General features: G+C 53.5%; 4 protein-coding genes across 4 annotated transcripts; 2 read left to right on the forward strand and 2 right to left on the reverse strand.

Annotated features, from left to right (window-relative positions):
* Nucleotides 1-282: 282 nt before the first annotated feature.
* BO70DRAFT_263283 (uncharacterized protein) lies at nucleotides 283-1,122 on the reverse strand (the record flags this gene model as incomplete). The annotated part of the gene is made up of 1 exon (XM_025538934.1): nucleotides 283-1,122. A coding segment is annotated over one exon (840 nt), but the record flags the coding sequence as incomplete, so codon positions are not given.
* A 2,647-nt stretch (nucleotides 1,123-3,769) lies between these two features.
* Nucleotides 3,770-5,912, forward strand: BO70DRAFT_299110 (uncharacterized protein; the record flags this gene model as incomplete). The annotated part of the gene is made up of 3 exons (XM_025539630.1): nucleotides 3,770-3,794; nucleotides 4,198-5,597; nucleotides 5,646-5,912. The coding sequence occupies 3 exons, from the start codon at nucleotides 3,770-3,772 to the stop codon at nucleotides 5,910-5,912; spliced, it is 1,692 nt and encodes a 563-aa protein (XP_025395902.1).
* Nucleotides 5,913-10,437: 4,525 nt separating this feature from the next.
* Nucleotides 10,438-11,180, reverse strand: BO70DRAFT_365356 (uncharacterized protein). Its single transcript, XM_025544042.1, has one exon. The coding sequence runs from the start codon at nucleotides 10,978-10,980 to the stop codon at nucleotides 10,786-10,788; it is 195 nt and encodes a 64-aa protein (XP_025395903.1). The 5' UTR covers nucleotides 10,981-11,180; the 3' UTR covers nucleotides 10,438-10,785.
* A 715-nt stretch (nucleotides 11,181-11,895) lies between these two features.
* Nucleotides 11,896-12,502, forward strand: BO70DRAFT_365357 (uncharacterized protein). The gene is made up of 2 exons (XM_025544043.1): nucleotides 11,896-12,194; nucleotides 12,257-12,502. The coding sequence occupies exons 1-2, from the start codon at nucleotides 12,083-12,085 to the stop codon at nucleotides 12,448-12,450; spliced, it is 306 nt and encodes a 101-aa protein (XP_025395904.1). The 5' UTR covers nucleotides 11,896-12,082; the 3' UTR covers nucleotides 12,451-12,502.
* Nucleotides 12,503-14,095: the final 1,593 nt, after the last annotated feature.

Genomic DNA, 14,095 nt, shown 5'->3' on the forward strand with positions numbered 1-14,095 from the left:
ACAAGGAGGAGGAAAAAAAACAAAAATAAAAACAAACATAATGGTTCGTGTCATGTGTCTCGTGCTTTTTCTTTTCCATACGTCGTAGAGGTTAGTGTGGTTAGTGGGTGAGGAGGGAGAGGGAGGTTGGGAGATATGGGGATTGGGAGGTAAACAGATGGGTGTGTGTATGCGGGGAGAAAGCAGTAGCAGTAGTTAAGACAGGAAGTAGTGTCTCAGGTTCTGGTTGTGTCGTGTGGGTGCTCCAAATCAATTTTAGTAGGACTACGGCGTGGCATGGCGATGAGGGGGACATTCCAGGTCGAACGGGTCACTTCTAGTGCTCAGTCTGGCGACGGGCTCGCTGGGATCGCAGGACTCGAGCTCCGCCACGGTGAACGGGTAACTGAGTCTCTGGGTCTGCAGGCTGCTGCTGGCGCTGCTCCGGCCCGGGAGAATGAGGGTGCTGCCCAGACTGAGGTCGCTGTACATGGAGTTCCACGCAACAGAGGCGGGACGTTGCGACATCTCTGGCTGTCGCGACAGCGTAGTGGTGGCATTGCCGACGCCGTAGTAGGTCGGGGCAGGATCGGCGAACGGATCGCGAAGTATGCCCGCTAAGCTGGCGACACTTCCTCGGGATCGGGAGACATACTTGGCCTCTGCAGAGTCGGTGAAGGGGTTGGATTGTGGTAAGATGGGGCTCAGACGCGAGGAGGCCCGGTTGGTCTGGTAGCTGTCTTCGGGCTTGGTGATCGGGACCGCAATGTGGCTGGGGAGTGAGTGGGTGGAGGAGGCATCGGAGAGGAAGGACCCTCGAGACTGATACCCTTGATGTGAGGCTGCGGAGGAAGTATCGGGGTGTCCGCGTCCGTGTCCGTGTCCGTCTTGCAGGTGCTCTTCACTCGTGCCCGAGGCCAGTCCGCCGTGGAGATTGCGTCGTTTGTGGCGGAATAGAAAGTACCCGATTGCGAGTGCAAGAGCAACGAATGCTACTCCGCCGAGGACGCCACCTAAGATGGTGCGGAGAGGTGCGCTGTTGCTGCCGTGATCAGATGTGTCTATCAGACCGTGGGGCGAGGTATTGTTGGAGGTCACCGCACGCGTCGTCGTTGATTCCGCAATGAAGAGATCCGTACTGGAGGACGCTGAAGTGAGAGATGTAGACGTAGGAGGGGCTGCAGTCGTTTCTGGCGCGGCGGAAACTAGCAAATGAGTCGAGGAGGCTGAGGTGGATGACTGCGGTTCGTGGGATGTCGCGCGGGTCGACGACGAGGCTGGCATGTGAAGATGGGGGCCATGTTCCGTAAAAGAGAGGCGGAAGGCGCTGGGCGTTCTTAAAACGGTGGAGGCAGTGCTGGAGGCAACCAGGGGCTCAGCAAAAGGGGGCAGTAATGACTGTGGAGTTGTTGTAGTAGTAGTAGTTGTTGTTGTTGCGGTGTCCAAAGGCGTTGGGAGCCATGTGTTTGATGCGGGAGACTCGGTGGCTGCGGATGTCCCGATCGAGGTGGTGATTGAGGTCTGAGACGCGGCTGAAGTCTGGGACGTAACTGAGGTCCAGGTCGCACTGGAAGCCAACGGCAAGACCGAAGGCACGACGTCGTCCGAGTGCCGCGGGGCTTTTGTACATCTTAAACCCTGATAGACGAGGATGGAAGACGTCGACACGGACATGTCGCCAAGCCCGCAGGCCGGAGGACGCGACTGGGCAGTCTGCTAGTAGATGCGAGAAGGGACGGAGTGGGAAGCCAATGTTTGCTGCATGGAGGACCAGGTATGATCGAAAAGAACGAAGGAATCCCTGGGTTTCAGGCGGGAGGGCGCGTAAAGAGCGGTGGCCCCGAGGCAATGGTGGTTGGGAGATGGTCCTCGTGGTGGTGAACGAGCGACTCACAAAGGAATGGAAGGGGGAATACAAGGGAAGAAGAAAGCAAATCCCAACATGCTACTAAGACGGTCGTCTCATTGCTCTTGTTGCTCTCTACCGGGAGGAGAAGACCGACAGGCCATGACAGCAGATGTCAGAGGCGATGGCCCGGCGGGAGGGCGCCTGTTTCAGGCCGGCGCTGGTGAAGCAGAGGGCCAAAACGTGAGATGGATGGGTTGAAGGCGTAGGGTACGTGGTGTGTGCTGTGAGGAAGGGGCCATGAGAAAGAAAAGGGACACCAGGGAAAAGAAAACTACCAGGGGGGTTTCTCGGAGATAAACAAGGGAAACCGGTTGTGTTTGGCCAGGCGCTGAGTCCAAGCTCCTCCGTGCCCTACATGGGCCGGTGCAGAATAGACGCAGGGGATGCGAGACCGTTGTCGAGCCTGGGATGAAACCATCGCCATCTCAGACAGGCCAAGACAGCCAATCTACTTTGTACAGTCCATCAATATTGCAGGTCGGAGGGAGGGAGGGAGGGAGGGGGTTAGACGCCTCCCCCCTAGCGTGACCTAGGAGGAGAGGGATGGGAGGGGATGGAGAGAAGAGATGGATGGGTGGGGCCGGTTGGTCAGTGGTCACATCATGAAGAAAGTGTCTGATGGAGTGTTTCATCTGAAGAAAGACGATGGACAGATGGATTGGGTGGAACAAAATGGATCCTGGATGAATGAATGTGAAGAAGAAGAGAGAGTGAATGATGGTTGGTTCCATGACGAGGAGGAGGAGGAGGAGGAGGGTATGATTGGTGCAGCCATCATCGACAGGTTGCACTAGTCCAAAGCAGGGTTAGTGCCGAACTGCTATCTGGCGCCGTCTGAGTCAGCAGGCACTTGGCCCGATCGGGCGGCGACCATCTTTTCGGGCGGGTTTTTGGCTTTGGCCGTTTTACGTTTTGCCTCTGGAGATGGAGATGCGATTAGAGTTGCAACAGGGACTGAAGAGATGCAGTAGTCCTCTGTCCTTCTATCCTCCATGCAGTGACTGATACCATCAGTCGGCTTCAACTTGGTTTGTGATGTGATGTGATGTTCAGCACATTCCCAAGGATCGGCCCAAACTCCACCCCCCGTGATTGTATTGTTGTTGTATTGTCCCTGAGTGTCTGGGGGAAAAGAAGGGCCAGTCGGTTACGTAGGGATCGGATGCTGGCTCTGGATGACCCCAAGAATCGGGACACTGCTGGACAGCCATGGTTCCTCGGCCTTCGAAAGTTCCCCAAGGTTTCCTTCCCCCCCGCAGCAGAAGGCAAGAGGCGACAAGATTATTGTTGAGGAAGAGATATCCACCGGCTGCTGGACGGAGAATGAGAGAATGAGGAAAGGACCAACTACTGCCTGCTACGACTAGACGACGACTACTAGTGACCAGGGAGCGAGTCTCTCCAGCCATCCAGCATCCGCCATCCTCGATCGCCTTTTCCCCTCCTTCTCTCTCTCTCTCTCTCTCTCTCTCTCTCTTCCTCTCTCTTCCTCTCTCTCCTTCTTTCTTCCTTCTCTCCTCCTCCTCCTTATCTTTCTCAATGCATGACTCCCTCCCTCTCTCCCATCCCAGCCAACCATCCTGTCATCCCATCTAACATCCAACAATCAATCATTCAATATCCAACACTGGGCTGGCCCGTTTCTATTCAGCCTCCCCACGCTGGTTGATTTATTGACTCCCCCGTCAGCCGTGCATCTCCACCCTCTTCCCTTCCCCTCCCCCCCCCCTCTCTTCCTCCACGATCCCATGTGATCAACGACTTCGCCTCCTTCCTAGTGCTGAAAGTCGTGGTTTCCATTACAATTGCGCCTCTTTGGGTCGGGTACCCGTTTGTCTTTGCGCATAGATCCGCGTCGAGGGATCTAGTAGGTCCGCCGTCATGTTTGGTTGGTGCAATGTGTTAGGTAAGGCGTCCCCCGCACTGTCCCTGGCTTATCCTCATCCTCTCGTGCCTTTGCCTCCCCTCGCCTGCCTCTTCTCCTATGTCCCCTGGTGGCCCCCATCAGTCCTGCAGACATGTTCAGGGACGGTGATACGAAGTGGCTGGCACACAATCGGTGCTGTCATGTGGTGGTGGGTGTTGGTGGTGTTGGTGGTGTGATGCCAGCCCCCCTTCCCCGGCCCCCCGGTCGCTCCATGGCCGAATGCCTTGCCCAGACTGGTGCCTGAATTTCCTTTCATCAGCCATCCATTGCCTCATGACATTCAGGCACTCACCCTCGTGGCCCTGACTCAATGGATCATGCTATCCAATCGGACCTGTCCCAATACTGACTTTCGCTGCTGCTGCTGCTGCTGCTGCTGCAGGCCTTCCCTCAGTGAGCTCCGAGCCTGAGAAGGAACGACCTCCCCCTCCTCCCCCCACCCCCCTAGATTTCCCCGTCTATCACCTGCCCGACATCTCGGATAAGAACCCAGAAGAATCCCTGACGCAGCTCAACGAAGTTCTGGGCTCCATCAAACGCCCCTCCGATATCAACCCTCAGAAATTTGAGGCGCTGAACCTGAAGCTGGAAGAGAATGTGCCGGCCGCGCGGATCGTTCGCCAGAACGGGCCAAACACAGCCCCATCGCTGCCATGGGAGAACATGTCTGCCCGGTCGTCCCCGGTGGATGAAGACGGCTGTCCGATTCTGATGGACAATGGCAATCCATATCCGTCTCGGGACCGATTCGAGGTGCTGCAGAACGAACTCCTGCTGGACAACGATGATGCGTTCCGCGAGGTTGGCAGGCTGGCTCCCCGTGAAGGCCGCGAAAGGGTCCGTGTCACCCAAACAAGGAAGTTCTGGACTGGGCTGGAGCGGATGGCCCAGTACTGGGACACCAGCTTGGACAACTACTATGAGCGCCCCAAAAACCCCCCGCGACATGCACCGGTCCACGAGAGCGAGGACAGGATGCAGACGGATGAAGAAGACCAGCCGGAGACATCCATGGATGTAGACCAATCGCCGCCAGGACAGAGCTCTGCCGAGAGCCCCAACTCGCATTCGGAGGAGCATGAGGAAATGGTCCGGATGTACAAAGGTCGCCGCCTGGGGACCGGGAATGAAATGCCGGATGAGGTGCGCGACGAGACCGTCCGGGCTCTGACCGAAATGGCGGCATGGCCCTTTGGCTGCCAGGCGGCGCTGCCTATCTCCCCGCCTCGGTTGGCCGTCAAGAACTTGCTCTTTCCTGTCCGACACACCTTCCAGGCCGCACGCTCCCCCAAGGACCGCCAGCTAGCACGAAGCGGTGTCATCGAGGGCCCTGTCTTCGCGGCTCAGTGCCGTCCCGAGACCACCTTCCGGGGACCACAGAATTCCCCGGGCTCTGGCCTGGGGGACGTGTGTGACCTGCTCCGCGAGGTGGGTGCCATGCTTCTGACAGCCCAGGAACGGGGAAGACAGGGACTCACCGAGGTGCGGCCGGGCGAAGGCAAGTGGTGGACAACGGTGCCTCGGTGGGGTGGCGCTCCCAATGATACGGTGGGCGATGATCACAAGGACAGCAGCGAGGAGGACAAGCCGGCCTCGGAGTTTGGTAACGCCCGCAAACGCTCCAAGTACGAGCATCCATTCCTGGCAACTCGTCGACCAAGCGCCGGGCGGAAATTGAGTAACAGCGAGAAGTGGAAGCTTGTGCAGCCCGGGCCTAGTCTCTGGGATAGGCGGATGAGGTATATCCAAATTGGCAAACCGTTTGACAGTCCGTTTGACGACGTAAGTAGTTGTGCTCCCGAATGTACCCGGCTGGGCTGACGATGGCAGATCTACATGGTATCCTCCATCAACCATCACCTGGCCATCCTCCACTTGCGCGTGCACCGACGCTATCTGGAGACCATCACCAAGGGATCAAGCACCTTCCCCCCCGTCACCGACAGCCTGGACCAGCCGTGGTATGTCCTACAGCTTCGGCGCACCAAGTGGTACGACCTCTTCGACGCGCAAGATCGAGTCGAGGTGTTCAAGGGCATCTGGGGCATCCTTCATTATCTTCTGCGGCAGCAGCAGGTGACTGCGCTTTTAAACTGACACGTTCTGATTGCTCGATATACCTATTTGCTTCTTGGGTTCTGATTTTTCTAGACGACCAAGGTCCATCAACGTCTGGCATCTGCATGGCAATGTATGTGGTACACTGAGTGGCAAGGCTCTCTTAGGCGGGTCGCATTGTTTTTCTTTTCGCATCTTCAGGCATCTTCACGGCCCGGAACCGTGGCAATGCATATAGAATGGCATACCTACTACATACGTTGCGGGTTACACAAGGCTACTCGACCTTGGGAAATCAACTCTATTCTAGGAAAGGCAATGCCAGTCCCCTCACCATCGTCGGGTCCAGTGTTCGCGCTGCCCATGTCCCTGTAGCTATCCGGATCGTCACAACGGAGGTGCATCTGCTGCAGCATGCAACCACCACTGCACCGGCATGGGGAACTGCAACAAGCGACCGAATCCGGTAGGTCTAGCAGCATTGACAGCCTTCAGCCATCCCCATCCGGATCTGTACATACGCCCGCCCACCTCCCTCCCTCCCTGTACCTGTACCTGTACCTGTATACTGAAAACTCCACGACCATCAGCACGGAGTCCGCCGTCACTCTTCTGCAGCCACTGTAGCCACTATACATACGTACATACATACATACATCCCTACCTACGGTAGGAACGGCACACAAGTGACTGAATTTCAATCCCAGCCAGCCCACACCACCCACCACCAATCACCACCACCACAAATCAAAGCAATCTGACACGTAGGTACCTACCTATCTCTAACACACACACACACATGCCTAGAGAGCAATGACCAAGCCCGAAACAAAAGCAAAAGCAAAAGAAAGAAGAGAAGGTCGGTCCTTTAACACGGAGTACTGTGGATAGCTGAGTAGGTAGGTAGAATACACCTGACATGCATTAGGTTGTAAGTGCAGTAGTGAGGCAAACCCAAACTTCCATTTATTCATTTATTCCACCTAGGTAGGTAGTCAGTCATCTCCCTCCCTCCCTCCCTAACTCTGTAGGTACTCTACTCTACTCTACCCCAGTAAGTAGGCAAGTAAGCACACAAGCCAACCCTCGGTTTGTCCACAATTCGGAAATTCCTAAGTAGCTTCTAAGTATATAATGCACCATATAGGGAGGGGGTAAGGCTAACCAAACCACTTCACCTCTCTCTCCCTCTCTCTTTTGTACGGAGTACCTATCTATCTATGTATATCCAATCTCCCTCTCAGCCGTGCCGCCCGACAATCCACCAAAAAAAAAAAAAAAAAAAAAAAAAAAAAAAAAAAAAAAAAAACACCCCATAAATTGGATTAGCAATTCGGCATATCCGTCAGCGATGAGGGAGGGGAAAGGCAGAGGGGGGGGGGGGGGGGTTTCCGAACAGGTATGTACAGTAGGATTGTAGGATTGCAGGATTGATTGTAAGGCAGGAAGGATCAGAGGTAAGGTGGTATGTACGGTAGGGCGAAGGCGATTGCGGCGCTCGGGCCGCGTGCGATCACTTGATCGGGCGGGGGTGATTGGTGCATCTGGGGTGTATGTTCGCATGGAAGATTTGATGATTGATGCGGGTGGGAGGGATACATATACTACTTACTTATTTATTTACATGGATATACATGTCGTTTGGGGGTTGGGGGTGGATAGGTATTGTAGATGGATGGATGAGTGGGTGGGTGGGTGGATAGATGTGTGAGTGTCTGTGTGTCTGTGTGTCTGGGTGGGAACTGTAGGTAAGTAAGTAATTGTTAAATTAAAATAGATGGGTCGATTCGATTATCTACTGGAGAAAGATGGTTGCATACATCTAGTCTGTTAGACTGTTCTGGATATCCAGGGTTTTAGGTATGGATGGATGTATGAGTTGGGTAAGGTAAGTAAGTACGTTACCTCTGCATCAATCTTACACTGCCGCACTCAGGCACGCACATGCACCAGAACCATTTCAAAGCAACATGACAGGCCCTCGCGCTTCTCGAAGGAGAAGAAGAAAACGAAGAAACTCAACCTAACCTTCAAGCTCCTGCCGCATCGAAAGTAAATCTAACTGGACCAGAGGGTCCGTCATGATGGTTCGCCCACCCGTCTTTCGACCTCTCCCGTCCGCCGTCCGCCATCCGCCACACAACCACATCCATGGTACCACCGTAAGTAAGCGCCAAAGTAGGCGACGACGAGCAAAAGGCAACGACCGAGCTCAGCCCTTCTCGATGCGATGATAAGATCCAAAGAAAACATATCGAGGCGCGATTGATTCCTTCGGTAGATGCGGGGAGCCAAGTTCAACCAGTCAGATTGCTCGTGGAGAGTGAGGCAGGCTCCCTTTCGCTCTCTTTGTCTATACTTATCATTTTTTCCCTCTCTCGGTTAGAAGACTGGTCTACGATGGCACTGCGCTTTGCTCGCTCGCGCTCGCTCCTTGCCTGTCTATCTATCTATCTATCTATCTATTTGCCTATCCGACTATCTGGCCGTTGATCGTTTGATCTATGGGGTCAGGTCACTCACTTATTGAACTACAAGTAGGAAAGTAGGTGACTACATACATCGATGTGCGAAGCTATGTATTTGTATACCTACCGTACTGCGTATACTTGCAGATACTGTACACATGTACCACTTAGTACTTACTTATTACTTACTACCTACCTACCTACTAGTAGGTAGGCAAATCCTGGGGCCGGAGTTCTTCTCCGAGGGTGGATTCATGTATGTATGCAGGCGCAAGTGCAAGTAAGTACGTAGCACACAGCTGCTTCGTACCTGCTTTCTGTCATGAAGAGAAAGGGGGATGGATGGATGGGCATGATGCAGCCCCCGCTTCCTTTGGGATTCTTCTTCTTCTTCTTCTTCTTTTTCTTGTCTCTCTAATGTACCTAGGTAGTACCTACTTGGTGCGTAGGTAGTCTGTACATATATGTATGCCATAATATGCATATATACCCCGTTCATACTACTTTCATATCGATGTACATGTACATGTCAATGTATTCTTAGCTATGTACATATTTATAGTAGCCTAGATATCCTCATACTCTAGGATGTGCCGTGTGTACACCATGGCTATTAGCAAAAGGCCATCATCACTGTAACGTCGTCTGGGTCTCTCCTTTAGGATTAATCACTAAGGAGAGAGACTCAGTCCCAGTGCCCAAGACACTGGTAACTAATGAGTGGGTCAGCCTGTCAGCCTGTCAGGATGCAAGCAAGTACTATCTACATAGTACATACGTAAGTAGGGAGGGGAGCTGGTAACTACCACTGCCACTACCACCTAGATACCTAGTAGAGGGTCCCACCATCCCTCCCCAGCTATTCCATACATAGTCTACTCCGTATACAGAAAAATTACCTCCTCAGAACAGTAGTAATAGACTCTAGTAATCCAAACACATGGCTGCTGATCAGGGGAAGCGGATGGCACACAGGCCAAGTCGGTACTTTTGCATCCGAGACATGCCCAAGGGAGTAAATGGTAGAACGGGATGCTGGGTTGGTCGACAGGCTAGGGACTAGTACCTCCGTCGTACTATGTCTGAGAAGGCAGTAGGTACGGAGTAGATAGATACTATCTCGGTGGTGGATTAGTATAAGATTAGGAGGAATCGAACCGAGTCAGTGCCTGCCTGCCGACCGGCCGGCCTTCCCCCCCCCCTGAAATTTAATCTTCATGGTGGTGGCGGCGGGAATGGAGTGTTATTAAAAAAAAAAAAACAGATTCGGTATGGCTTGGGGGAGGAACTAGCCCGGGCGGGTGGATGGGCCGAGACAGGACCTAAATAATAACAACAACAACAATAATAATAATAATAATATAATCAGTCCGTCAACAGTCGGTCTAGGTGAGTAAGTAGGTAGGTAGGTACTTAGGTAGATCTTAAAATAACATGGCAGAGAGTGGTTGGTACGGAGTAGATACCTGGTTAGATAGATAGATAGATGGATGGATGGATGGATGGCTGGCTGGCTGGCTGGACTCCGCACGCGTGGCTCCCCGTCGTATATGTGCCCGTTTCTGATACAGCATGGATACCGGGATGGAAATGTATCCTCCCCGTCTCCGTACCGAGTATCGAGCTGGATCTTCACGCTCTGATCATCTTTTTTTCACTCAGCAGTCAGCACTCTCCAGCCCATCTAAGGTAGGTAAGTATTTACTGTACTCCGTACAGTACATAATAGTATTCACCCGGCCGCTGAGTTCTGGGGACGCTTTGTCCAGATGCTGATCCTCGTAAATTGGCATCTCCGCCATGTCCTACGGGGATGGCCATTGGCTCCCCGCCTCGGGCACGGTGCCATGGTGTTGTATAGATAGCCGGTGGTTTGTTTCCCACGGTCGAACTTCCGATTTTGGCCTTTTGCGGCCAAAACCAGCCAAGGGGGGGGGGGGGGGGGGGGAAGAAAATGAAAGCGAGAACTAATGATGAAGACGGGACACCCTCCCGTCTGTCTCTATCTAGTCCCCAGACCAGATCTCCTTCAATGCCCGTCACGCGACTGGGTGTCAGCGATCGCATCGGATGGGATGACTCTCCACCACATACTACCTACACTAAGTTTCTACGAAGGGCTAGAGATATTACTGCGGGGGACTGCAACAACGCCAATGCATATGCAATATGACAGGAGTCGTCTTCGTCAGGGAGACTTTGAGAGCATTGTCTCTCCTGTTTCCAGCAACAAATAACAAATAACAAACAACAATTGTCTGCTTTGTACATACTCCGTACGGAGATGTATGTATGTATGTATTACTGACATACATACTGTACATGCGCATGTACGTCAGAGCGGACTCCCCCGTCCGTCCCCATACATGAGATAGATGTAAGCAAGCAAGCAGACAAGCAGACAGGTAGGTACCTAAGTACGATCCTCCCCACCCGGTTCCCTGTTAGACTTCTCGCGCCGTGCCGGAGTTGCTCGGCGCGTGAGGGCCCTGGTCGCAAAAAGGAGGTTGCGGAGGGTTCCAGACCAGTGGGAATGTGATCAGTCCAGTGGCGCCCAGGGAAATAACACGCGCCCGGCCGGCGTCACAGTGGTGGAAGGCTCGCCGCCGTCTGTCTGTCGCGTGCGAATCGAATCCCATTGTCGACCTGACACCTGGGGGGGATGTACTTACATAGGTACTGTAAGTGTAATGAATGTATGTGCTCCGTACATTGATCGAGAATGGATCGATGCCGATGGCGTTGCGATAATGACCACCACAGAAAGTGGAAACATGTCAAACAGCTTCCCGGGCCCGTCACCGCGGCCCGTCCAGCAGCAAGATGGCGGTTCGTATTATTATTATTATTATTTTTAAATTCTTCTTCTTCATCAATCCCTGCCTGGCGCCTGGAGTAAGTAGATAGTAGTAATGGAACGGACTCCTGGGGCTTTACTGGAGGGCTGGGTGAAACCGTCTTGCCGTTTGCACACAGACCATGATGGGCACTGTTGGTGCCCGAATGGTCGCTCGCCCTGTGTCTGTGCATGGGCTAACTAGCGTTTACAGCAGGAGAGACTGGCTTACTTCTGACAGACAGACAGCCCATACGGAGTACCAGGTACCAGCAGCTGAGGGAGGGGATGACAGCAGCAAAACAAGGAAGCTGTTCTAGGTCCTCCGTGGGAATCAGCCAACCCCCCCCCCTCCCCTTTCCTTAGGGTGGGTGGTTGGAGATTACGCAGCGCAATTCCTGGACATCGGGTTCCTCCCTTGGTCCTGGTCGGCGATTCGGGATAGATGGACTCTCCCGAGCAGATGGGTAGTAGTTGTTATAGCGGTACTCCGTAGGAGGAGTAGCACTACCACTATCTACCACTGCTTCTCAAGTAGGACCAGAAAGGGTAGTAAGCCGAAGAGGGCCTCGGGGACCTCCCGCAGAACCCCAGCGAAACCTGGAATCTGGATCATCAACTTACATACTGTATCTATCTACGGAGTACTCCTTACTACTTACTACTTTTTACTAGATAAGTAACACATGGATGGAGCACTCGGAACCTGCAGATCCCCATGCGGTTAGCGCGTATGCACGCTTCTGCCCCCCCCGAAGACCGTCCTTACCTGCAGAAATGCTACTTGCTCCATCGCAGCAGTGTAGTACTACCTTCTAGTCGGTATGTATGTAATGGACATCACGCAAATGTTTTCGAGACATCCAACGCCCTTGGTTCTTCATACGAACTGTGGGTTTTCGACGATGTGGGGAGTTGGGGTGGTATGTGCGCCCTTTTTCTTCCTTCTTTTTCCCCCATCCCCCAGCCAGGATGGTTTCATAACGTCGAAGACCATCCAACATCACGTAACCCCAGGTAAGCCGGGAGGGAATCATGACAATCCCAATACTAACATCAATACTAATGCATACCTGCAGTTGCGCCCCTGTTGCACAGAACTCGTAGGACGAAAGCCCTCAATACTGCACGAAAGGGGCACACTGCACATGCAGGCAGTAAGATTGGGAGATCGGTTCCTGGATTCCCGACTGCGTATGGAGTCCCTAGGCCATCGGTCAAACCTTCTCACCTCCTCGCGTACCCCAATCAAAGCAATCGAACCGTCTGGTAGCTCAACCGATCGCTCCTCGATAAGGTTGGTGTAGGAAGTTAGCCGAAAGCCTGGGGGGGTGGGAGGTATGGAGTGGCATGAGACGAATCGAATGAAGAGAGGGAGGGGGGGGGCAGGGGCCGCACTAGATATCGAACAGGTCATTATGCACTCATGATAAAGATTCTTTCGCCACTTGACTCCTCTCTCACCAAGGGATTAGGATTAGGATCAGGATCCGTGGGAAGTGGGCAGTGGGCACGGCACTGGACCGGTATGAACCAAGATGCCCAAGATAGATCCACGTGGAGGGTTGTGAAAAGCACATGAGACTATCGGCTGCCTCGATGTACAATTGTACATACCTACATACATGGAACGTCGGTCCTGTGAGGTGTTGGTGGTCCCAGTGAGAGAGATGGGCTACTAGTTGCCAGTTGGGTCTGGCTGCACTTGCACCTTCCCTGCCCTGAACCCCAAGCCCTTGGTGATGCTCCACTGTCGGAGAAGCCTGCGATGAGATTGATACGATAATCAGCCTCACTGGGACACGTACTCCATACGGAGTAGTTGATGAGGGATCAACGCAATAACAAGGCTTTAGCTCTCCTTAGGCTAGTAGTAGGAGTGAATCTCAAATAATTTTAACCCGATCCCCTCCCCCCCTAGATCGACATTATACCCATGACCAATGGCGTCATTCACTGTTCAACATCATCGGACCGTCACTAGCATTCTATCCAGTGGCCATCTTCGTCGCGATTTGCAATTCAGGAAGACACACGGGATGGAGAGGTATCTCCCTTCAACTCTTCATTCTGCGTGATAGGCTCGATCGAATCGCAGTGGATGGATACCCTTTGGGGAAAGGGGGAGCAACCCTCGGGCCCAGCATCCATAACTCGATATTTCATACTTGGTCACGCCCATTGACAGTTATGTATCTCCCGGTCCTGGAGAGTGGATGGCCAATTTGATATTGCGGCTGTGACCTGCCCCATCGCAAGTATCGCGACTACGACTAATTGCTACTAGTAACCAGCCGCCAAGAAACCCCAGCCTCACTTTCGCCAGCGATCCCACCGCCCAGTAGAATTATGATCCGCTCCGAACCACCGTCTCGGAGTCACAAGGCGGGTTGTCCCGCTGTCACTTCCTCAGAAGCCAGTCTGGATCGCGAGGGAGGGTGTGCTGGCCGATCCCTTCCATCCTTCCATTGGCCGTCCTCCCTATACGGCCGATATCTCTGGTCCAGCACGGGCAAAAGAAAAAGATTGGCTGGTACGGACGTGATGATAGCCTGACACACACCCCATGACCTCCCCTCCCCTAAGAACACGAACAACTCGACACCTGGATAGTACAGGCCTGGCCTGGCCTGGCCTTGCCTACGGAGTACTCGGACTGTCGGACTCCCGTACCGTAGACACACTAGATAGAAACTGAGGGGTAAGAGAGAGAGGCTTGACGGTCGGTCATTGCTGGACAAATGATAGGCCTGAGACATGGAATTGATCTGCAACCCGGCCCTGCGAAGACCTACCGGTGGTCCTGTAGCGGCCTGTAGCGGCCTGAGAAGGGCGCCCGGGCCTCTGGATGACCGCATCCCCATCCCATCTGCCTGCTTGCTGGTCATCAGCCTGTCTGTCTGTCTCTATCTCTGTCT

Source organism: Aspergillus heteromorphus, assembly GCF_003184545.1.
Source record: "Aspergillus heteromorphus CBS 117.55 chromosome Unknown BO70scaffold_30, whole genome shotgun sequence".
Taxonomy (NCBI): domain Eukaryota; kingdom Fungi; phylum Ascomycota; class Eurotiomycetes; order Eurotiales; family Aspergillaceae; genus Aspergillus; species Aspergillus heteromorphus.

Coding starts and splice junctions, on each gene's coding strand:
- BO70DRAFT_365356 (XM_025544042.1), bottom strand. CDS start 10,980: ATGGGATTCGATTCGCACGCGACAGACAGACGGCGGCGAGCCTTCCAC.
- BO70DRAFT_365357 (XM_025544043.1), top strand. CDS start 12,083: ATGTGGGGAGTTGGGGTGGTATGTGCGCCCTTTTTCTTCCTTCTTTTT. Junction 12,195..12,256: donor CCAACATCACGTAACCCCAG/GTAAGCCGGGAG, acceptor GCATACCTGCAG/TTGCGCCCCTGTTGCACAGA.